Here is a 22772-nt window from a genome sequence, read left to right as displayed (position 1 = left end):
CTTGTGCCTAAACTTCTTATCTGTTCCGTTAAAGTAGATGTGTAAGTGATTATGCTACAGGGTGGCGCAAAGCCAAAATTATGTGACATTGGTGATTATGTTCTGCCATGAAGAAAGAAGTCGTAAGAGCGAATATGCAACGGGTATCTTAGAACATGGATCAATATGAAACGACTTCCGCGCCATGAGTCTAAGCGTATTGAAGAGTATTGGCGCTGTACGTTCACAGTACAGTACCGTTCAGAACAATCTGACTCGGAGGACGCTGGAAGTGACTATCAGCCTAGTCGTCCGTGAGGTCGATGGTCTCGATTGGACGGGAGTTTCGAGAACGTTTTCTGGAGCCTGCGTTTTCTGTGTCTTCCAACTCGCGCTTTACTGTTGCCCGTGAGACTGAGCCTTCAGCTTTGACGTTCCCGGCGCCTTCCAGAAGGGCAAGTTGAGCCTGTTTTAGTATCAGCCTGACTGGTGGTAGCCTCGCTCGATAGGAATGACTGACTCGCAGCTCTCGCAATTTCTGTTCTCGACTAGCGACATCGCTGATGGTTGCGGCAGTCTCGTGCTCAGGGGATGGGGTTCGAGGAATACATCCTAGCATTTGGAGATTGTCTGGACAGGCAATTGATTAGCGCACAGCATAGCAATAGTACGAGTTCCACGGCTCACGCTTCGAACGGTATAGAATGTTAAACGTCAACGGCGCACCCTCCACTCCATTCATAGATCTGATGTCATAGGTCGTGGGAGGCGGTCCACTTGAAGGCAAATGGTTGGCTGTGCTGCAGAGACGTCAGGTTAGAATGTAGACGGATAACACGGTAGACACGTAATACAGGACTGTGTTGACAATAGCTCTGCCCTTCAGTATCTTCTCGGATACCTCAACAATCGGCTTCCCTATCTTATCCTTCGGGGTATGCAGAGGTAGTGCTCGTTTGGTCCTGTGCACGCGGCGGATTGACACTTGTATCTTGCCGAGATCTTTCACTTCGGCCACTGAAGGACCTGAATCAACAGTGTCTCCTGATACGCGATCAGATATCCATCGCCAAATGTAGGGAGCCAAGAGAACCCACTTGTGCTCAAGGCGCCGAAAGTGGTCTCGCCTATGGTCCATTGCTGAGAGTGATTGCAGTAACGTGAGAGGTGTGAGAAGACGTGCTCTGCTGGCTGTCCTTTGCTCCATCGTTGTGAGAGTTCCCAGGTGGAGAAGTCTTTGTACCACTCGAGCTGTTGACCGTCGTAAATGATGGAAAGACGTACACCGTCATCAGGCTGGAGCCGGTACAACGAGAACTTGTCACTCAAGGTAATTCTGACCTTGAAGATGGCATCAGTGACAGCCTCGATGTATCGTTGTGGTGTCCTTGGACTGGGATCCCCATCCGGATCATCGTAGAGCTTGAGAGGTTTTCCCTGGGAGATGACCTCGACAGTGACGCCTTTGAAGAGATGATGCATTCCGTGGTACTTTGATTGGGCGCGGGACGTTTAGGTAGAGTAAATTAGGGGTCAGTTAGGGGTAGTTAGGGTCAGTTAGGGATGAGTTATGGTGAATTGGAGTACTAAGTTAGGGATGACTTAGGGATAAGTTAGGGATAAGTTAGGGATAAGTTATGGTGACGATGGACGGAAGCCTACCTCAAGGAAAGTGGCTTTTGCCCTGGCCCTCCAAAACTGACTTTCTTCGCGCGACTTCCTTGGCTCGCCTGCGCACGTGACTCCTGTACAAAATGGACCTCCACTAACTCCCTACCAGACATTTCTTACATTTCAAGGCAGGGCACCATTTCAAGGACATTATAAGGACGTTTGAAAGTATCCTTTTGTCACGGTCTTTGTCACCTTCAAGCACTTGAGCATCTGGTTCTGTTATTACACTTTGGAATCCAACAGAGTAAAGGAGAACACCCATCAATTTCTGCGTCTTCAATACCGACTGCCAATTTCGGACCACCATCCGGCATACTCACAACCATCCTCTTATACACATCATTCACTAGTTCCTCCCTATATGCTGCTGATTGAATTGGACTCGTCTCCCCTCCCAAGGACTCCGCCAATGTATACCTCCATTTGATACCCCTTGATGAATGGAAAAAGAGATAAAGCAAAACCTTTGGCGTGGCCTCCTGTTATCTATCATGAACACATTCGTCTCTCCCCATCAACCCTAAGGATTTTCCACGGCTATCCTTGTCTACCACCACTATGCTAACCAACGCCTTCCAATCAACTCCATATGTACTCATGTCCACCTCGTAAAGTCCAGACTCATATGAAAATAATTTGGCTCTGCAATGCCGCCCACTGAAACAACGCCCGTATAGCTGTCACCGTCGTATATAGGAGGCGGACCTGGACCCAGTGGGTATGCCACGTTGGCAGATACATTAGTGTTCGCGTACTCCTTCCTGAGTCTGATAATTTCCTTTAGCCGTACCCGCCAGCTCGAGTAGTATTCGCCATGGCCAAGTACGACAGACCAAATTTGGCAGAACAGAGAGGCGCTCAAGGCCAAGTTGCGGACAAAAGTGGGTAGAGTCTCAGCCGAAACGATTTTTAGGCTGGCCGCTGGAGAGAGCTGTGGAAATTTCAAGGAGCATAGTGTCTGCACTTTGTAGTAACCATAGACCTCCGTGGCTGATGACTCCGGCTCGTCTTCTCCCGTCGCTCTTCTCCGCAGCTTTCTCGCTGTTATCAAACGTCCACCACCGGTATGCGCCTCTGGGGTAACTACGATGTTCACAAAGTTCATCTCCGAAGGGAAGGTATTAAAATTGAATGTTCGACCCGAATTGTTGTATACAATCTTCACACGATCGTTTCCGACATGCGCCTTCTTCTTCACACCTTGAGGGTCGTTCTCGGGATCTGTCGGCATCATCGTGGGGACATGAAAGACGATTTCAGTGACTCTATCGCGCCAAGCATAGGTATCTGTGCCGTCAATGTTAGATACACGGTCAAGCCCTTGAGTGTTGAATTTGGCATCCTGAAGCTTGACTTTCGTTCCCAGTCCCGAAAGGAAAGCCTCGTAAGCATCCGTTCCTCGTGAGTTTGCCAGGATTTCTGCTTCGGAAGATTGACCTTCGCCAATGTAGATTACGCCCGCTTTATGGCCATCCACCGTATCAGTCCGATCAAAGTTCCGCAGCGCACGCTGTATAACATCATTGTCCGGTAGAACGATTGGCTGTAAGGGAATAGGTAGCGGTGCAATTGTAGAAGATATTTGAAGGAACATGTGATTTGGATAGACATCGGGAAGCCCTTGGGAATGGGAACTTGAATCGCTCCTGTGTCCTTTGACGTGATGCTCAGGCATCTTGGCGGTATTGTGATAGTAAGACGCGTGCGTTGTGCCCGATGCTTGCCTCTTCGTGAATTGACCACTGTTACTGCTTGGCAAGATCTCCAATGTGAGGATACTCATGCCATCCAACCAGGTCTTTCTTATTGCTGTTTCGTCTGGGTCAACGAAGCGTTCGTCTGGCTGTGTTTCCCCCAGGTCTGAGAATACAGTGCGATGCATCATGTCAAGTATTACTTGGCTTTGCTCTTCCACCATTGGATTTCCTGAATTGTCTTTGCAGGCAAGCCCCTTTGTTATCCATCCAACGTGCCGCGCTCGCCGACTTACTTCAATCGTCAAGAACCAAGAGGTGATGACATGATATGCTAAAGCGGAGACGTATTCCGAGAGACTCGTCTGCGCATCAGAGGCTTGGCTCGCCTCAGCACTTTGGGCAACTTCGCTTGCACTTCCACTTTGACGGCTTGTCTGGAGGCTGGATCGTGTTCCAGCGTTGCCAGTCTGTCCCTGACGCTGGTCCCTCGCGTAGTCTAAGTAACGTATACAGATCCCGAAAACCGTCATGTAAAAGCCTCCATCCTCCGCAACGGCGCCTGAGTGGGCGTCGGGTACCTTTGCGGTAGCGGTAGAGCAGGCATCCGGCAGCCCAGAGAGGCCGCTTAAAAATTCGAGTATATCGATCGCCAAATCGGATTGAGTGATCTTCTGTTGCATTTTCTGGATAATGTTGAACATCCATTTGTCAATGACAGAGGGGATCTCGTGACAGCACAAAGCCAGGGCATGTATACAACACTTTCCAGCGCCGTCCCACCTGTCAAGGCCGTTTGCAAAAGCTCGCACAGTGCTCTCCAATTCGCGTCTACCAAAGTGCTCGTTAAAAGGCAAGAGCATTGTCAGGGTATGATGCAAGCAAAGAACAATGTCACGCGGCTTTATACCTGTCTCTTGTGGTGGCGTAGTGAAAGGCTTATTACCTGTCCTCTCAACCTGGGCGACCACAAGGTTGAGCATTGTCTGAAGTTGCTTGACGTGGCGTGCAAACAGCGAGCGATTACTCAATTGAGAAGGCAAATGTACCAGAATGTAGCTATAGACCTCCCAGTCGCTACCCTCTTCTAGGATGCCAATCACGACGTCGAGCCAAGAACTCAGGTCCAAAACGTTGGGATTTTCTTTACTTGAAAGTTTTGAGTAAACGACCTGACTTGGCCCATGTTGTGGGTCTTCTGGAAGGCCCCTGAACGGCCCATCGTACATCCACAAAGGCTGATTGGGCTGCAGGAAACGCTCCCTAAAGCTGGCAGACCTTGTGGTTGATCTCGACCGTACAGTCTTGAAGCTGTCCACAACGCTGGACCGACCAGTGCGCATCACATGAGGTTGTTCGTATGTCGACGTTCGATTCGACGGGGTGGGCACGGAGTCCTGTGATATGGCCGTGGCCTCTGTCCTGCAAAGGATTGATGCTAATCCTAGACTATCAGGGAATGATACAACCTCGATTGCCTCCTTTGCATCGCATCTCAACCGCGTAAGTAATTTGATGACACTCAGCCTCACGGTAGTCGAATTTGTAGGTGCTGCAAGTGATAGAACAAGGTTGTATAACCTCTTTGTCTTCAGAGAGGATTGCGGTAAAGATCTGAGAAACATCTTAATGAGGCAGTCTACGGTACGGTCAAGCGCTTCAACAGGCGCCGCATGGTCTGACAAGGAAACTTGCAACGCCTTTTCAATCACATGCAGTAAAGGTTGGAAGGTGTCGTTCTCGATGTCGGGACCGCACTGCGCTGCAACCTCGGCCAGGCACGCGACTACTGAGATTGGAAGGTTCGTGTCCCCGCTCAGCATGTGGCAGGCGTTGCGGAGACAATGCTCATACATCGTTTTTTTCTTGGCGTCGAGCTTCAATGTTGGAAATAGTTGTTCGAATAACCGAAGGACCAGACAACTTGCGTCTTCGGATTGAGAGGCATCCATAAAAACCTTACTGAACACCATTCGAAAGTGGGGCATCCAATTTTCGTTGCTTAGATCCAGTAGGCCCTGGATTCGCATGGCATTTATGGCGTCCTTCCAGACGGAGGGCACACGTAACGCCATGAGGACAAGAATATTCGTAACAGCCGCCAGCTTTCGCTGATCCAAGGACTCCCAGTCTGTTTGTAGAAGGAACATGATGCGCCTCGCCATATCTTGTAGCTCTGTGGATATCTCGCTTGTGATCTCGCGTTTCAATGTTTGATCGCTTAGCATCAACTTGAAGAGCGGTGAGGAGGAGCTGACGTCCTCACGTGTCGTAAGCGTCGATGGCACTCGGACGCTCTCCTCAAGCTTCTCCCCCAGAATACTCCAGTCTTCTCCGCCAAGGGCATCGGCAACATGCTCATTGAAAATGAGTGAGTTGATGGTTCTCAGGGCATCAATATCCAGCTGTGCATCCAGTGTATGTGCATTCTTGAGTCCTTGTGCGAGCGACTGGATTTCGTCGATGAGTACGCCCCCAAGACTACTGTCCCCAGCGACGCGCCTTATTGTAAGCAATGCTCCACGAACAACTGCGATCGTCCTCTCGATACTACTATCCTTTGGCGGATCGATCAACACTTTCAACAGTATGCTTTTCGTAGCGGCTTGATGACTCGAATTTAGAAGATGGGAGAGACAGCCCCACACCCCTTTCTCAAATTTGGTCTCTTGAATACCATATACGTTGCAGAGCACGTGGATACAGGGCTCTAACGCTGATGCTGGAAGCTGCCCATTTGCTATGATGGCTAAGAATATCTTGAGAGTACCCCGAATGTCTTTACGCGATCTGGCTGCGAGGGCAATTGACGTAAGTCGCTCGATCAAAAAATTCAATTGATCATCGTAGAAGACTTCTGGGTGGTGTACAAGGATGTCGGCAATTAGGTAAAACGCGCGTAATAGACCTGTCTCCTCACCGCGTGTTGACTGCTTCAGGCTATCTTTGCTGGAAAGCTCTCTGCCAGAATCATCATCACCACTCCGACCCGTGCCTCTTGCTAGACTTGGGATTTTTCTGTTCGGCTCAGCTTTTATTGGCCCATTTCCGGCACGAGACTCCCTTGCACGTTCCGCAGCCAGAAACCACCCTTCTAGCGACTGATTGAGAAAAATAACAAGCTTAGCTTCAAAAGGATGGAGCTCTTGACCGTCTTTTGTCAATCGTTGCAAGGCTGATATCTGTAGACTCGCCTGGGATGGATCCACCGGTGTAATTATCATAGAATAGAATCTCTCCCTCTCCTTCAAAATCCCTGAATGAGATACGGAAGCTTTCAAAAGGGCAAACCCAGCTTTGCGGGCTTCCAGAGGAGCTTTCTCCGTGGTCAAGTCTTCTGCGACGGTCCATATGTCCAAGAGAGCATCGGCGGAATACAGCTTGATCTTTTTGGAAATCTCATAAGCTGCCGCGTTCCTCTTCTCGGCTGGCAGCGTCGGGCCGAGTTCATGTAAGCACCTCGCTTTGAAAGCATCCTCGGCATTGACATATCTACTCTGCTTATTGCTTGATGGGCTTCCTTGGGTTGTGTCAGGACTACCACTGTGCGCCCTTCCCACTGGGCTTGGACTTCCGGGCCCAATGGTTAAAGATTTGATTCTCTCATTCAGCGAAGGAGAAGAGCCATTGTTCTGGCCTCCATCAACGCTTTCTGGGTTCATGGACACAACTGGTCTTGGTTGTAAATGTTCCTCCGAGAACAGTAGTGGCAGTACCAGGCCCGAACAGCTCCCCTAAAGCTTTATTCAGTGTTAGCTGGTATACGATATGACAGGCATGGTATCTAAAACACGAATAGAATGTTGGCAGTATGGGGTGAACGAGGAAGCTCGAGAGAGCATTGGGGCATTTTTGTAGATGGGGGGCTGCTAAGGGGGTAGATATGAGATACGCAGCGCGAACCGTTCTTTTTGAACAGAGTGACCTACCACAAAATCATCTGGCTCAACACCAAACAAAGAGAATGTTCAAGTAAAACGGCTTGAGACACTGTGTATTCAATACATTATCATTCAGCATTGGCCAGTCTTGTTACATATTCCACAATATATGTCCATCTCCAAAAAACTCTCAATCTCTTATTCACGGTTGTTCGTACCAACCAGTCGAGACTCCGATCACTTGTCAGAACAATGAAGTTTATTGCCCTTTTTCATGAATGACTACTGATCGAAGATACTTTAAAATTAGTTTTAGGTACCCTCGGTACTGTACTCTCAAGTATAGTAAGTAGCACAGAGGTACATTGAGTAAAGTAGCTATTGGCGCGTATCGCGCCTATATACGGTGACCATAAGCTACATCAGACGCAGCTTTCAAAAAGTTTGTTTGTTACAGCTGAACTGAGCTTCTTGAAAACCAGGTCCAACACACTGAAGCCGTTGGACCATGGCTGTGGACCTTCCGGGCCTTGCCCAAATTCTCGAAGCAAGCTTAGATCCCACGCAAAACAAACAAGGTCCGGTACTGTCCCTTCAGCATCTGTATTGCCAGGCTAACTCGCTTGTGTAGCGGAGCTTGCTATCCTGCACGAAGAGAAGAAGCTGAACTTCTCCCTGTCTTTGCTGCAAATCGTAGCCACACAAACCTACGGACCTACTGCTCGCCTAGCCGGTGCTTTATACTTCAAGAATTATATCAAGAGAAGTTGGACGGTGAGCACCTAGTTTAGTGCTACGGATCTGAGATTTCGTTCGGCTTATGCGGTGACTAGGACGAAGATGGCAATCATAAGCTGCCTCAGAATGAGGTTACAGCCATCAAGCGCGAGCTCATTGGGCTCATGATCTCAGTGCCCCCAAATATCCAGTATCAATTGGGAGACGCGATTGGTGTCATAGCGGACAGTGACTTTTGGGAGAGATGGGACTCACTGGTGGATGTACGTTGTTGAGCTACTTAAGTCTAGACCCGCGTAATGCTGAAGCTCGCCCAGGACCTTGTATCCCGTCTGACGCCTAATAATACTGCGACCAATAATGGAGTGCTCCAAGTCGCCCATTCAATTTTCAAGAGATGGCGGCCTCTGTACCGGTCAGACCCCTTATTCACTGAAATTAATCATGTATTGGGCAAGTTCGGGAATCCGTTTCTAAGTCTGGTTCAGGTGAGTCAATCTACGTTCACCAAAGGTACACCGTGGAGGAGATTGAACTAATATTGAGGTTTTAGAGCACAGACGCACTCATCGATCAAAATCAGTCAAATAAAGCGATGCTCTTGCAGCTATTCGCAACCCTAAATCTCATTGTTAAGCTGTTCTACGACCTCTCAGTCCAGGATCTACCACCAGTCTTCGAAGATAGCCTCCCCGCAGTGACCTCACTGCTTCACAAGTATCTCACATACGAGAACAATCTGCTACAAACAGACGACGATGGTGAAGCAGGTCCTCTGGAGCACGTCAAGTCGGGTATCTTCGAGGTCTTGGAGCTGTGGATCAAGAAGTACGAGGACGCCGTTGGCGTACATGTTGGACAATTCATATCAAGCTCCTGGAATCTGCTCACCACCGTGGGTCGGCAAACTAAAAACGACATTCTGGTCAGCAAAGCGCTACAATTTCTGACTGCTGTAACAAGCAGTACCGAGCATGCGCAGGCTTTCAATGACGATTCCACTTTGTCCCAAGTCGTTGAGCGAGTGATTCTACCTAACCTGACATTGCGAGACTCGGATATGGAACTCTTCGAAGATGAACCAATCGAGTTCATCAGAAGAGACCTTGAAGGTTCTGATAGCGACACTCGGCGACGGGCAGCGACGGATTTCCTCCGACAGTTGATGGCAAAGTTTGAGGGTATGGTCTCGACGGTCGTCCTTCGATACATTGACCACTACTTGTCCGACTATGCTCAAAACCCTGCTAGTAATTGGAAGTCGAAAGACACTGCCGTGTATCTGTACTCATCAATAGCTGCCAGAGGCACTATCACGGCCAGCCAAGGGGTCACAAGCGTCAACTCCTTTGCGAACGTCATTGAATTCTTTCAAAACAACATCGCTGGGGATCTGGTCTCGGACACTGGCGTTGAGCCTATTCTCCAAGTTGACGCCATCAAGTACCTTTACATGTTCAGGAGTCAGATCACGGCAGCACAATGGCAAGATGCCTTTCCTCTTGTCGTTAAGCACTTAGGTTCCTCGGATTATGTTGTGTACACTTATGCTGCGATCGCTCTAGAACGCACCATGGCCCTCACCAACGCTTCCAAACAACCAATAGTCAGCAGGGTAAGCGTCGAAGCTCTTTCAGCGCAACTCTTGCGGCATTTGTTCGGCTTGATCGAGAAAGATCCTGAGCCTGCGAAGCTGCAAGAGAACGAGTTCTTGATGCGGTGTGTTATGCGAGTCCTTATTGTCATCAGAGAAGCTGTCGTGCCTATAGTGGACGAAATCTTGACACATTTTGTGAAGATTACGCAGGTCAGTAGTCAAAACCCGAGCAACCCCAGGTTTTGTTACTACCTTTTTGAGGCTCTCGGAGCTTTCATTCGGTAAGACCTCGGCAGAATGCCCGAATTCAATGCAGTGCTAATGACTTGTATAGATTTAGCGCTCCTTCGCAACCCGACAAACTCGAAAATGGTCTATATGTATCATTCATTGCTGTGATACAGGATGATGTGCAAGGTGAGCTTCGTTACATCCTTGACCAACATCGATGTGCTGATTCAGACCAGAGTTCATACCATACATCTTCCAACTCTTCGCTGCTCTTCTCGAAGCCAACCCATCTGGATCGTTATCAGACTACTACAAGAATCTGATACCTCCACTACTCACACCCGCATTATGGGCACCAAAAGGCAATGTGCCAGCCCTCGTCCGTCTCTTAACCTCTATCATCTCGCGAGGTTCGTCCGTCATTGCGCAAGACAATCAGATAGAAACTGTACTGGGTATATTTCAAAGCCTAGCATCTACCAAAATCAATGAAACCTACGGGTTCGAGCTTCTAGAGAGCACAATTGCCAATTTTCCTCCGTAAGATGTTTTACGCGCGGCGAGACTTTCGTACACCTACTGACCAGTTTCCTAGGTCAACGTTGGAGCAATACTATCCTTCCATACTGAATGTTCTCCTCAACAGATTACAGAATACGAAGACGGAACCTTTCGCATCGAGATTCGTTCGACTATACCATTTCATCTCCGCAAAGGACGACAAAGGCCTTGGTGCAGACTTTTTCATAAGCAAGCTAGATCAAGTCCAGGATGGGTATGTATTCATCGAACATTATTCATTGACTGATTTTTTCTTCGACGCTGACTTGAACGATTTAGTCTTTTTGCTCCCCTGTACCTCAACATCATCCTTCCAGACACACAGAAACTGTTACGACCCCTTGATCGAAAGACTGCAGTCATCTCTTTCACCAAGACTTTGACCGATTCTGTCGCCTTTGCAGAGAAATACAAGAAAGGCTGGGCGTACACTTGTGAGGCTTTGCTCAAGCTCCTTGAAAATCCCCCAATACCCGCGGCTACGGAAGAGACAATTGTGGAGCAAGATCCTGACGACATGAGCTTTGGTGTGGGTTTCACGCAGCTTACGACCATCAAGCGACCAATCCGAGACCAGTGGCCTAAAGTTACAGACGTGAAGAGATGGGTTAGCGAGTATGTTCGAGCAGCGGATGCAAGGCAGAATGGAACGATAGCTTCGTTTGCACATGAGCGACTATCAGCTGAGGTGGCTCCTCTATTTGCAGCTTATATGCGAAGATGAGCAGGGTCGCGAGAGTTTGTTGTGCATGCTGGCAGCAGGACGAAGGATATGATGTATCTCATTCATTGTGTGAAACGTGAATCTTGCATAGAAAGATCAAACGCGATCAAAAGCGCTGGCCTTTACGAGGCCTCTTTAGATAGATTACATACCCCTGCTTGCGTGAAAGTGATCAAGTCAATGATAGCCAAGTGAGCGAGTTGAGATTCCAAAGCGATCCCCCTGGTCCTTCAATCACTTTGAAGTTTGAGGGATCTGGCGGTTAGGATGTCTCAATTCCGGGAGCCGTTGTGTATCTCCTGGTCCTTCAATCACTTTGAAATTTGAGGGATCTAGCCGTTGTGTATAATACGTATGACTTTGAAATTTTCGATTTGATTGACATGTTTGATCACCTACTTGTCGTCAAATTGGTGTAGAGCGCGTGTGCTGATAAGCGCCTGGATAAAGTCTTTCAGGGCCAGACACGTTTCATTCAATTAATCAAGTTGATCTTCCCGTCCCACACCAATGGGCCAATAGCTATACTCACCATGTTACCGCATGATATTGGTCTGGGACACCCTTTGTCGACTCCCACGTATTGGAGGGCATTAGGGATGGAGTCTGACTTCTGACATTTGTGCCGTGACCTCTGAACATTCTCGACCAACCATTTACCGCGTGTGCTCGGAAACCCTGGCCAAGCTACTGAGTCCCGAGATTCCCCAACGTTCATACGCCTTATCGGCGGCTGTACTCGTAAAGGCTGCAGACTGTGCTCCCGTAGGAAACCCCTGCTCATGTTGAAAGGAGTCTCATTCTCTTAGCGCGCGGTATGGACTTTGGACCGGCATACGGAGATTGAAAGGAGCCTCCACTATGGGAATTGGCATAAAGCCTGCATTTCCTGAGAGCTTTCTTCACAATCTCGGCATCCCATTATCATGTGCAGCAGGCTCTACGTATAATCAGGGTACGTTGGAGCTAGTCCATGAGGAAAACCCAGTGCGTGCTGAGTAGCTGATCACTTCCAGATATATATTCTGTGAGAGTCGACTAGTCTCTCACCCCACGTTCATTAACCACATTCGTTCAATATCAGTCATTTCGAAAATGTATCGTCTACCCAGTCTGGTTATTGTGCTTTCCCTCGTTCTATTTTCTTGGAGCTGCTGGTCAGCTCCATTGAGCGCTGCTGTTGTTGAAAGAAGCGGTGTTCTTCCAATTCTGGCAGGTAGTCCAGTAATCTTTGGTCAAGGCACATATCCTCGGGCAAACGATCTTTCTGGTCCATCCTTGCCCGCTGGTAGCATCATTGGCGCCTACACTGCCTTCAATGATGGTGATAACGTACTCAAGATTGTCATGAGCACCGACAACGGCACTTCATGGCAAAGTATTGGAGAAGTCACGAGAGGGTCATCGACCGCAAACGACATCGACAATCCATACGTCCTCCAACTTCCATCAGGCCGCGTTCTCTGCACGTTCAGGAACCACTCCAAAGACCCCAATACTGGAGTCTATTTATTCTTTCGCATTACCGTGGCCTACTCAGACGACTTGGGCAAGACGTGGACATTTCTAAGTACCCCATCCTCGGATCCTGGACCTGTCAACGGAAACTGGGAGCCTTTTCTCCGTAATGCTCAAGATGGCTCGCTACAGCTTTACTACTCTCGTGAGAATTCCGCTGCAGATCAAGACACACTGGAGAAATTCTCCACTGATGGCGGTCAAACATGGACAGAGGCCCAAACTATTTCCGGGGCTGGCATAACTTCACGTGACGGTACGTAAATTTCGCGGTACATCCTCGATTGGCACCAATCTCTGAGCCGCGTGCCATGTTTGGGAAGCAAAAGATTTTTGTTGTACCTCTCCAGATTGTTTTGTGACCTAACCTCATCGCATGGATCAGGAACGTGCTGACCTCCAATTCTGTGCAGGTATGACAGGGGTGACAACTGTTAGCGGGACGGACTTGAGGGCAGTCTTTGAGAGCGAGGTAGAAGGAACCTTCAGTGTCCAATCCATCACTTCTTCCGATGACGGCAAGACCTGGGGCAACCGCAGTACTATCTATACACCAGACAGCCCCAATACCTCCGCCGGCGCACCACAAATCGTCAACACGGGCGGTACACTCTGTGTTAGCTTCATGACGAATGAAGATTCCACTCTAGCTGCTCCTTCAGATGGCTATACCACGAACACGGCAGCAAAATTAATTACAAGCGGAGACGGGGGGCTGACTTGGGGTAATAAGATTACTGTCGGTCAGGTTTTGAGTGTGTGGCCAGGTCTGTATGCTCTGGAAGGAGCAAGCTTCCTGATGTTGTTCGACAACGGAGGGGCAAAAGCCCAAACTATTGCTCTGAATTAAGCGCAGGTCTCCTCGAGGGACGGGCGTAGTCTGATCGCAATTCCACGTTATATAGCCCATTAATGCCATTCAGAACATCGATTCGATCACGAAGCTGGCTTTCCTGAAACCGTCCTTGCCTCTCGTTCCAGATCTGTGCATCACAATGGAGCATGACATCGATTTCCAAACCTTTAGAATGCTGACCAATTCGACCTCTCCCGAGCTCTTCGATTCGTCATAAAGCTTCCTCTTTGACCTCTATGTCCTATATCTCGCAGCAATGCCACCCGTGACTTGAGAATCACGTCGGTCTCGAGCTCCGAATTCCGGAAGACCGAAAGAGAGACTTTGTACAGTTCATGAAGGTTTCGTAAGCCGAAAATTCCCATTGTCGCAATCGCAACACCTCAGATCTCGTGGAGTTTTCAAGACGGTAGCGAAAATACTGGGGGTTGCTATGTGTTGGTATCCAATCAGAAAATCCGAATAGAAGCTTCGCATGCCCAGAAGCGCGAAAATTTGCTCTCAATATGAGTAATTTTTAAAACATGATTATCCCATTCTCTCCCAACTATGCATCGGCATACTCTCGGATTGTACTTCTTTCTGCGAGAGAACAAGAACCATTCTCTGACTCTACTGATCGAAAAACCGTCTCCAGAGCTGCCACATTTCCTGCCAAAATGTTCATATCAAACTTGCCCTTCTACGTCCTCAAGCTCCGTTGCAAAGGGCGCCGAATCTTCTCGAAGACAGTGCCACGATGCCCGAAGTACGCTACGTACTGAACCGACTCTCCTCTAGAAACCCGCCTCATCATTTACGAAGGCTTCTATCTTGACATCTTGCTCGCTCATCGGTCTCTCGGAACAGATCATTCATACCACACAGCCACGGTGATTCCGATACTGTCAACCGCAAGTCCCACGTTCTTGGCCCCTCCTGTCCGGCTCCATCAAACTACGTCACGAAGCTTTGCACCTCTACCCGGGACGCAACACCTTCGTCCTTACCCCTGGCCGGCTGACTTACAACGGGGACTTCGTCAAGTCACTGACCTTGGAGCAACTCGCCTTGATCCGAAATGTCGATATACGCTTCTCTTAGCCCACGCTACGTGGTAGACTCGTGTTACCCTCCACAGGCGAGCCAGGACTGGTCACGGATCCGGAACACCGCGCCAATCGAAAGTAAGTAGGCACCAAGATTGAAGTGTGGGAAGAGGCGTACAGAACGATTGCCAACATCGTACCACGTCCACCACACATCAATTTCAACTTCATAGACGCCCAGTGCACTTGTGGCCGTACCCAGGGGGTTGTTCGGTATATGGGCAGATGCGGTCCCATTTTGCCAGATGATTGGACCGCGAAGGCAGCACCCCGCGAGAAAGTTATTGAGTATGTCATTCCTGGTGACGCAATGAAGCTGAGGTCGTGGCAACAACGCCAAAGGTTTGGGTCAGGTTGAGAGGAGGTCATTGTACATGTCAATGCTGCTGGGCAGGATATACGTATGTAGTCGGTGAATTCGCAAGGCTCCGATCATCGCTGTTGCATAGAAATAGAACCTTTCTTGCCTACCCACTATGTATGCTCAAGGGGATGTTAAATGGTAGCTGAGCAGATCAGGCATCGACGAAAGCGTCAACGACTACGTTCATCTGGCTACAATCCTACCGTTTCCTGCTAAAGTCTCCAAGAGCGAGGTTCTAGAATATTAAAGACTGAGTACAGCCCATAAATTGTCCCATATTTGACGGAATCCTGTAGATGATTTTCGTAAGATCAGACGTGAAATCCATTCGTACCAAACTGGTAGCAGAAAAAATGGCTACCCTGGAAATGACGGCCTCTGGCCTCAATCGTGACTCTGACGGGCTCCAATCAGTCACAAAAGCCTGCTATCGTGCCGACAGCAATACCGGCTTGTTCGCTCGTGCTGAGGCTAGAGGGTGCTGTTGACGGAGCCGCTGGCAGCTGAGAAGCGGATGTGGACGTCACGGGGGCGGACGAGGACGTAGAGGCAGACGCTTGAGTGGTATTGCTTCTTGAAGCGCTACTTGTCGAAATTGGTATCGTATGAGTATTAGCACTGTGATAGCTGCTTAGAAGGGCGGCCACGGTTTGTGGAGGTCCGTTGTTTCGATGATTTACCTCCTGAACTCCTTGTCCATTGAAACAACAGGTTTGATTGTCCGGATTCGGGCAGATCGAGGCAATTGGTAGTGTTGAGTGTGAAGTTGAAGAAACCACCGTGGTCTGAAGTTGCACCATTAGACCGAGACTTGTCCGAGGGCATGGCGCGCCGGCACGCAAGACGAACCTAGTGGTAGGGGACAAGCTGGATCTTGCCATCTCTTGTCTGTACAGCTTCCTACACCCCAACTGCCAACCCTGTTGATACAGTAAAAGTCTTCTGCACAATAGTAACTGCCCCCCACAACAGGTGCTAACATTTGCTGCTGGATCGCAAGGAAGATCGTCGGCTGGGCTACCGACATCGTAGTAGCAGGTCTTTAACTGGCCAAGGCGGAGTGGAGTCAACAGGGCCAACAGAGCGAGGAGACAATAGAGCGTTGGCCTCTTCACTGTGCAAAGGACCTGGAAGAACGGCCTCGGTTCGACGGACTGTAGAGTAAGAAGGGGGGAAGTGCCCAAAAGTGGACAAAAAAGAAGCCATTGCCTGCGTCTTACCAGTAGCCATTCTTGAAACATTGCCTGTAAAGAGCTAGCTCAAGATCTTCTTTTGGGCTATGTCTCGGAACGGTCAACAGCTGTCACGGGTCTTGCCTTCGACTTTCATAAAACCTTGCCAGTGTAGCAAACAGACTGTCGTGTCAATAGCTGCAGGCTCAGGTAAAATCCCAAACAGTGTACCGTCTTCATTTGGTAACCGTTCCGAGAGCAAGGTACAACCGCCAAGATTCCTGTCATACTTGCTTTGTTTCTGAACCCTATGGCGAGTAGCTGATGTGCCGCTGTTGAGCTGTGTAATCATTATTCGCTCTTCTGCGTTTCTCGGACGCTCTCTTTCAAGACACTGCTCCCTCCAGATTTTAATGTCCCTCCGGATCCTCTCTTTTACGGTCCTCCCAATATTTGACCTCCTCGTCCTCTTCGTAACCAATTGCTCATCCCCAAGCTCAAGACTAGCAACACTGGTCTAGACACTTCCTGTTTGCGAACCCAAGCTCGGCCAGTGTGACACAGCATTCTCTCTATCCATCCCTTGGCTAATTCTTTGCATGTTGTAGCGTTTCATAGACACCGAATACTCCACTTGACTCGACGAGCTGCCAAACAGGTTCGCGGATCTGGGCGTTGGCATGATTGGATCTAAGCACAATGACCGTTAAAACCCCCGTCGAGTTGGCTGCGAGTAGGACGCGTGGACTTTAGCAATTCATGCGACACATCAGAAGCATCCTCTTCGTTAGATCAAGTCCCGACCTCAAATTTTTCGAGCGACAAGGGCTGCAGCTTTCCCCGGCTGGCCGCCCCTAGCTGCACATCTTGCTTTGATGCGGATCCCAAGGCATGTCCACCCAATTCGTTTTTGATCATGCAAAGTTGGGCTACTGTGAACCTGAAAATACAAGCGTGCAGTGAGAGGTATCGAAAGCCGGTAGAGTTTGGCTGTTCTCTGAAGTCTTCAATGAACGGACGCTCATAACCAGCCCTTTCTACACACGTTCCTCCTTTACCTTTTCCTCTACAGGTTCGTCGCTGTCATCTTCAACTTCCTCTTCCTCATCCTCTCTCCCCTCCTGCGAAGTCTTGTATTTTCGCTTCGCCTTCTTTCTCGCGCTAGCCTTCTTCTTTCGCTTGATATTCGCCTTCAACGCCGTCCTGCTTTCAGGGCCCTTCTCTGCAGCCTCAATCTTGTCTGCGAGTAGACGCCTGGCAATCTTTCGGTTCTGTGACCGTGATCTAGTGGCTTGTGATTTTATGGTCATGCCAGTGGGGACGTGCTTTAGTTGCACGGCGGACGCAGTCTTGTTCTAATGCGACGGAGAATCATCAGTCATTACAGTGTAAGAAAGGCGTTCCGTAGAAAAGCCAACACACAATTTTCTGGCCTCCAGGCCCGCTGCCTTTTAGGAAAGCTTCCTCAATGTCTTCCTCCTTGAGGACGAGCCGAGGGGGCATCTGCGCTGCGGCCGCAACATTCTGCGAGCTAAAGTGTCTTGTCACAAGACGGAACGGTGGCTTGATTGATACCAAGGTCGATCTGGAGGGTTTGAAGAGGAGCATGACGACAGAATCATGTTTGACCGACTGTTAACAAAGTGTGGGACTGGAGCCTATAGATTATATTACTAGATCTGAATGAGGATTGAAGGCAATGTGCAGAACTTGCTTGGTCCTCACATGTGAAGGAACAAGGAGCGGACCGGTGCCAAGAAAGCGGAGCGGAGATTGGTCCTCTCCGCAGAGGACCCTCCATCTCTATTGTTCATTATTTCCCACACCGGAGTTACATTTCTACATCTCAAGGGCAGTCACCATCAAGTACTCCCTCCCTCTATGTTCTTTCCGAGTCTACACCCGCTCACTAACTCCCTGATTCGTTGCATAGTTGCTGATTATTGGCAACACAAGGAGACCCGAGAGTCGCGGCATATACACAATTCTTCTTCCGCGATGTTATATGCCTCGAATTTGATTCGATGGCTGCAGCGCAAACGCTACCAATATGAGGTCACTTTCTCGCTTTACATGCTCACGCCCACCGAGAAGTTCATCTTCAGTACGTTTTCCTTTGCCGGTCATAGAGCACAATTTCGAGAGCAGGCCAAAGCCTGAGGTTCCCATCAAGTTCCCCGTTGCTGTCTCTACTGCCGAATTTGCGGCTTTGCTCTACTATCTTCCACCTTGTTTTCATTGCCATTCAAGCAAGCGTTGACCTTTCTCTGCAGACACATTCCTCCTTCTCTTCATTTCAATGATCATCGTCGCCGCGTCGCTATATCTCCCTGAACACGTTATGAAAATGGCTAGCAGAGCATGGTTCTATTATGCTGGGGACGAGACTGCGGCAGGGGTGGGGACAAGAGCTGGGTCTGGCGCTGGCGCCGGTGCCGCAGGAGCGAGACAGGGTGACTCAGGAAAAGCTGGGGGGAGAACGGACGGGCAGGATGTGCTCAACATGCTGGGTTCGCTGTAGTGATGTACCGGCTGGGTCACCAGACAGTTTTGGCATCATCTTTCGGCGTTTGATGGTGAGAAAGAGGGTCCACTATCGAAGCGTTCGAGCTGCAATTGCGGATGCACTTTCTCGAGGTAGCACGGAGTCTTGGCGTGCAGAACATATGTACAATAGCTACCCCAAACCGGTCCGTTCCGTATGAACCTTCTCAAAGCACCCCCTTTGTACTCCCCACCTCCCCTTCCCTCCCCTCGATCCTCGCACAAGCCATCCTACACGCCCCGGCCAGTGCCTTAAACGCACTCTCGGCCCTATGGTGATCATTACTTCCCCGAATCACGTCCACATGGAGCGTCACGCCGGCCGCCATTGCCCAGCTGCTCAGGCCATGATGTATCATCTGGCTATTCAGCTGCCCAATCATTGGTCCCTCGAAGTCGAAGTTGCCGACGAAGAAGGGGCGCGAGGAGATGTCGAGGACGGCGCGGGAGAGGGCTTCGTCGAGGGGCGCGTAGCAGTGGCCGAAGCGGGCGAGACCGGTGCGGGGGCCTAGTGCGGTGGTGAAGGCGGTGCCGAGGGCGAGGAGTGTGTCTTCGGTCGTGTGGTGGTCGTCGACTATAGAAAGTATTAGCTATAAGACTCAATTGGACGATTAAACACGTGAAGATGTACTAGCTAAATCCCCTCTACACCGCACCCGTAAACTCCAACCGGCATGCTTTGACCATGCATGTAGCATATGATCTAGAAAGCCTATGCCGGTCCATATCCAGATTTGCTGAGACCCCTTCAACTGGGAGGCGTGGTGAATCGTCGTCTGGGATGGGATGGGCGCGTTGGGTGCGACGCTCTCGGCGGAGAAGTCTGCATTGTCGGGTAGAGGGTCGAGGGGTCCGCCGTCAAGGGATAGGTAGACTTGGATCTTGGTTTCGTTGGTATTGCGATTTATGAGAGCAGTGCGGCAGGGAGGTGGTTTGGACATTACGGTGAAAATAAATTGCAAGATCTAATCGTTGTCTCGGGTAGGGCACAATTCAAGCGTGGTGCTGCCAGGAGAAGTGGCAGTCTTGGGTACTGGTATCTTCCAAACTTGATGCACTCATACGAAACAAATCAGGAAAAGCTGGCAATTGATATCCAGGAAGCCCGAATAGAGTGGTCTATGGACCACAAACCCCAGACTTCACGATTATTGTCAACATTCAGGCATGTTCTACCCCTGCAAATGCGATTTTTTTGGCACCGCGCCTGGTCAATAACATCTGCAAATGGAGTTTTGCTTGAACTGCTCGCTATCTAAAAGCCTCTCATCTAGACTGCAAAATGTTGATTTAGCAGGAAGTCGAAAAGTTGAAAGGGCCAGGACTTGACGTGGACGCTAAAACCGAATATTTCCCACTTCATTCTGATCGTGCATCAGATCGATCACCCCTCTCCGTTGCCTTCTGGGTATCATCGCAAAACAAGCCCAAATCACGCCCCAGTGACCCGTAGAAGAACACCTTCGGATCCAATGAACCTGCATCCCCCAAATCCTTTTAGAAATCTCTCCGTCTTGACGACGGGCCCTTTGTGCTTGCCTCCATTTGCGTGTACCGAGATTTGTACATCTTCGAACAACTCCTTGATGCCAATGAGATGGTCTATTACCCGGTAAGGGGAGCTCCAACTCCGAGTCTCAGTGACTTCATGCTTCACATAGTCTGTGTTTCCCCCCTTGTCCGTGGTCCCTTCCTCCCAAATGAAGCTACCTGGCAAGCAGACTAAATCCCAACCCTGGTCCATAATCTGTCGAGGTCCCTCGTCGGTCGCCAGATACCCACCCTCTTCGACCACCACGGTCTTCTTGATCCAGTCCAAAGCCCCTATCTTCTGCAGTCGAAGAGGTGAATCAGGCTCCATATCGTGGTCTTCATCGTACCCGCCAAAGTCCCCTTCATCGCCATTGCGGAAGCCATCCGGGATGACGAAGTTGATTTCTTTCAAGGCTCTGTCTTGCGTCAGGAGAGCACAGACTCTCTGGATAGCAATCCTGTCTAGGTCTTCAAGTCTTCGAAATTAGCATTTTCTCTGTGAGCTGCGATGTGAGATGTAAAACATGTCTCAAGAGTAATCGACGTGTCTTGCAACTCAGTTGCTGGTCAAGGTTTAGAAAAGAATTAATCAGAAAGGGAAACTTACGTCCCTCTGAGTCGACCTTGACCATGTGCATGTGTGGGAAATTCTTGGATCTGCCGTTGAGATCTTTGTTGTCGGCATCCTTGACAGGCCAACGCATGTAGATAGGTGCATGAACGCTGACGCGTTGTATCCGTGCTCGAGCTTGAGGGCCGATGGTCAAATAGAAGCGGAGCATGCCCTGCCAGCCACTTCTGCCCGAGAACTTGAAGTGATTGTCGCTCCAAAAGAATGTGGCTGCTTCGTTGTAGACTTGACGGCATGTGCCCAGAAGACCCGTGGCCATCTCTTTGCGAACGTACTCCAAACTCTCTTGATGACGCGTCTTGAGACCTCCAACTGATGGCTCTTCCTCTTCATCGAGCTTTGTCCACTTGTGAGGCCATAAGTCAAGGGGTTCATCTCTGACTAAAGCGTAGCGATAGATCTTGGTCCGAATCTCACCGGGGAGCCTAAGGAGCGGCGACTGGAGTTGCCCTTTAATACGACAGCGGGGCGTAGACCGGGCCATGGTTGCCATTGTAGTAATATGTGACAGTGTGTAGAAACTAGTGGTGGTAAGCTAGCTGTTACGGGACCAGATGGCAGGTGTCGTCGGCCTTACCACGATAGTCCAGGACTTCTATCTGCTTGGGCAGCAACTTCTTAACCTTTCCTCTTTGGCGGGTTACTACCGTCAATATCCTTGTTTTCAACACACTGATTGTCAAGAAGACCGCAGTAGACGAAGCGGCAAGGATAGGAAATGTTGAGAAAGATTCAAGTAATCGACTTTTGGGCGGATGAATAGCTCCAGGAAGCTGCCTCAGACTAGCTTGGGTGGCATTGTATGCATCAATGCATAGGGATGTAATTGAATAATCCCAATCGACAGTGCAGAAAAGGAGCTTTTTTCGTGAGAATTTTGAGCAGATTGTTTCAACGATTTACCCAGCTTCACCGCTTAGCTGCGGATATCACATTGCAGGAGCATGTTGAGGACTGGAGACCTAGCGTGGCTGTACTTTCTTTGAAGGTTCACATTTTAAGATAGATCTAGCGCAGTCATATACAAGTGTAAATCAAAAGCATGTTGCCTGGAGTTTTCTAGTATTTAAAGCCTTGTCCATGCAGAAGGCAGCACGAGGGGCAAGATGTCAGAAGCGCTTTAACCGCCGGGTACTTCCATGAGCTAACCGAGTTGGTAGATTCATCATGCAGGATCTCCTCTATTACCGTCTCCTCCGTCTCATTCGACTCTTCTATCCTCCACCATGATGAAGCATTGACTTTGATAATGCCGCGCAGGACAGAAGAGGAGGTCAGTGCTGCTGGTGCTGAAGCCTACAGAGGTGCACTTGTCGGCGCTGCTAAGGTAGATGCCCCTTCAAGTCCCATCCGCAACTCCCCGCTGCTCATATATTCTACAAATTGCTCGCCAACCTTGGGTTTACTGACACCATTGCATTTTCAGTGGGGTCTCATTGCTGGTGGTCTCGGTGCTGTAGGCTATTTTGTTTCTCCTATCTATCGAGGCTTGACTGTACAATTCAAAGTGTATGTTCCCGTGCCGTATAACGTACCTCCGCATTCTGAATAGACCCGGTATGACCTGACACCTGTTTGCACACAGGTACATCCAGCTATCCGGCATGACGTTCGGAGGTTGGATTGAGGCAGATCGACGGCTGCGTGCGTACGAGTTCCGAACTAGACGTGAAAAGAAGAGGCAGAACGATGAAGCAGTATGGAAACGATGGGAGGGCATGATTGAACAGCAGGAGCGGAGAGAGCAAGAACAGAAACAAGAGAAAAGCTGAGGCTGGTTGGGACGCGAGAAAATGAAAACCAAAAGATGTGCACAAGCAGGACATGGCCACTAACGGAACCCAAGCGCAGAGGCTTTCAAATCGTGTCGACGCCATTGGCCATCATGTTCGGAAATGCAAGTGCTATGCAATACCGCGAACAAGTGTGTGAACATGATGCATTGACAGCCTCGTTGAGCTCTCCATCACGTTGTGGTGATGAAGAC

General features: G+C 49.5%; 8 protein-coding genes across 8 annotated transcripts; 3 read left to right on the top strand and 5 right to left on the bottom strand.

Annotated features, from left to right (window-relative positions):
- Nucleotides 1-283: 283 nt before the first annotated feature.
- On the bottom strand, nucleotides 284-1461 carry HO133_000262 (uncharacterized protein; the record flags this gene model as incomplete). Its single annotated transcript, XM_037291202.1, has 5 exons — nucleotides 284-445; nucleotides 500-609; nucleotides 667-779; nucleotides 834-1023; nucleotides 1077-1461. 5 exons carry the CDS (start codon nucleotides 1459-1461, stop codon nucleotides 284-286), a joined length of 960 nt encoding a protein of 319 aa, XP_037152637.1.
- Nucleotides 1462-2248: 787 nt separating this feature from the next.
- HO133_000261 (uncharacterized protein) lies at nucleotides 2249-7009 on the bottom strand (the record flags this gene model as incomplete). Its single annotated transcript, XM_037291201.1, has 1 exon — nucleotides 2249-7009. One exon carries the CDS (start codon nucleotides 7007-7009, stop codon nucleotides 2249-2251), a length of 4761 nt encoding a protein of 1586 aa, XP_037152636.1.
- A 727-nt stretch (nucleotides 7010-7736) lies between these two features.
- Nucleotides 7737-13447, top strand: HO133_000260 (uncharacterized protein; the record flags this gene model as incomplete). The annotated part of the gene is made up of 13 exons (XM_037291200.1): nucleotides 7737-7806; nucleotides 7860-8002; nucleotides 8062-8229; nucleotides 8284-8454; nucleotides 8520-9844; nucleotides 9898-9980; nucleotides 10031-10334; nucleotides 10390-10569; nucleotides 10635-11043; nucleotides 12014-12034; nucleotides 12096-12106; nucleotides 12252-12853; nucleotides 13011-13447. 13 exons carry the CDS (start codon nucleotides 7737-7739, stop codon nucleotides 13445-13447), a joined length of 3924 nt encoding a protein of 1307 aa, XP_037152635.1.
- A 3667-nt stretch (nucleotides 13448-17114) lies between these two features.
- HO133_000259 (uncharacterized protein) lies at nucleotides 17115-17685 on the bottom strand (the record flags this gene model as incomplete). Its single annotated transcript, XM_037291199.1, has 2 exons — nucleotides 17115-17432; nucleotides 17500-17685. The coding sequence occupies 2 exons, from the start codon at nucleotides 17683-17685 to the stop codon at nucleotides 17115-17117; spliced, it is 504 nt and encodes a 167-aa protein (XP_037152634.1).
- A 390-nt stretch (nucleotides 17686-18075) lies between these two features.
- Nucleotides 18076-18598, top strand: HO133_000258 (uncharacterized protein; the record flags this gene model as incomplete). Its single annotated transcript, XM_037291198.1, has 2 exons — nucleotides 18076-18181; nucleotides 18351-18598. The coding sequence occupies 2 exons, from the start codon at nucleotides 18076-18078 to the stop codon at nucleotides 18596-18598; spliced, it is 354 nt and encodes a 117-aa protein (XP_037152633.1).
- Nucleotides 18599-18788: 190 nt separating this feature from the next.
- Nucleotides 18789-19562, bottom strand: HO133_000257 (uncharacterized protein; the record flags this gene model as incomplete). The annotated part of the gene is made up of 2 exons (XM_037291197.1): nucleotides 18789-19195; nucleotides 19253-19562. 2 exons carry the CDS (start codon nucleotides 19560-19562, stop codon nucleotides 18789-18791), a joined length of 717 nt encoding a protein of 238 aa, XP_037152632.1.
- Nucleotides 19563-20053: 491 nt separating this feature from the next.
- HO133_000256 (uncharacterized protein) lies at nucleotides 20054-21278 on the bottom strand (the record flags this gene model as incomplete). Its single annotated transcript, XM_037291196.1, has 2 exons — nucleotides 20054-20622; nucleotides 20762-21278. The coding sequence occupies 2 exons, from the start codon at nucleotides 21276-21278 to the stop codon at nucleotides 20054-20056; spliced, it is 1086 nt and encodes a 361-aa protein (XP_037152631.1).
- Nucleotides 21279-22034: 756 nt separating this feature from the next.
- HO133_000255 (uncharacterized protein) lies at nucleotides 22035-22557 on the top strand (the record flags this gene model as incomplete). The annotated part of the gene is made up of 3 exons (XM_037291195.1): nucleotides 22035-22112; nucleotides 22212-22294; nucleotides 22371-22557. 3 exons carry the CDS (start codon nucleotides 22035-22037, stop codon nucleotides 22555-22557), a joined length of 348 nt encoding a protein of 115 aa, XP_037152630.1.
- Between the last annotated feature and the right edge of the window lie 215 nt (nucleotides 22558-22772).

This window comes from Letharia lupina (assembly GCF_014066315.1).
Source record: "Letharia lupina isolate WasteWater1 chromosome Unknown contig_10, whole genome shotgun sequence".
NCBI classification, from domain to species: domain Eukaryota; kingdom Fungi; phylum Ascomycota; class Lecanoromycetes; order Lecanorales; family Parmeliaceae; genus Letharia; species Letharia lupina.
This window is presented reverse-complemented; position numbering and strand designations above follow the sequence as displayed.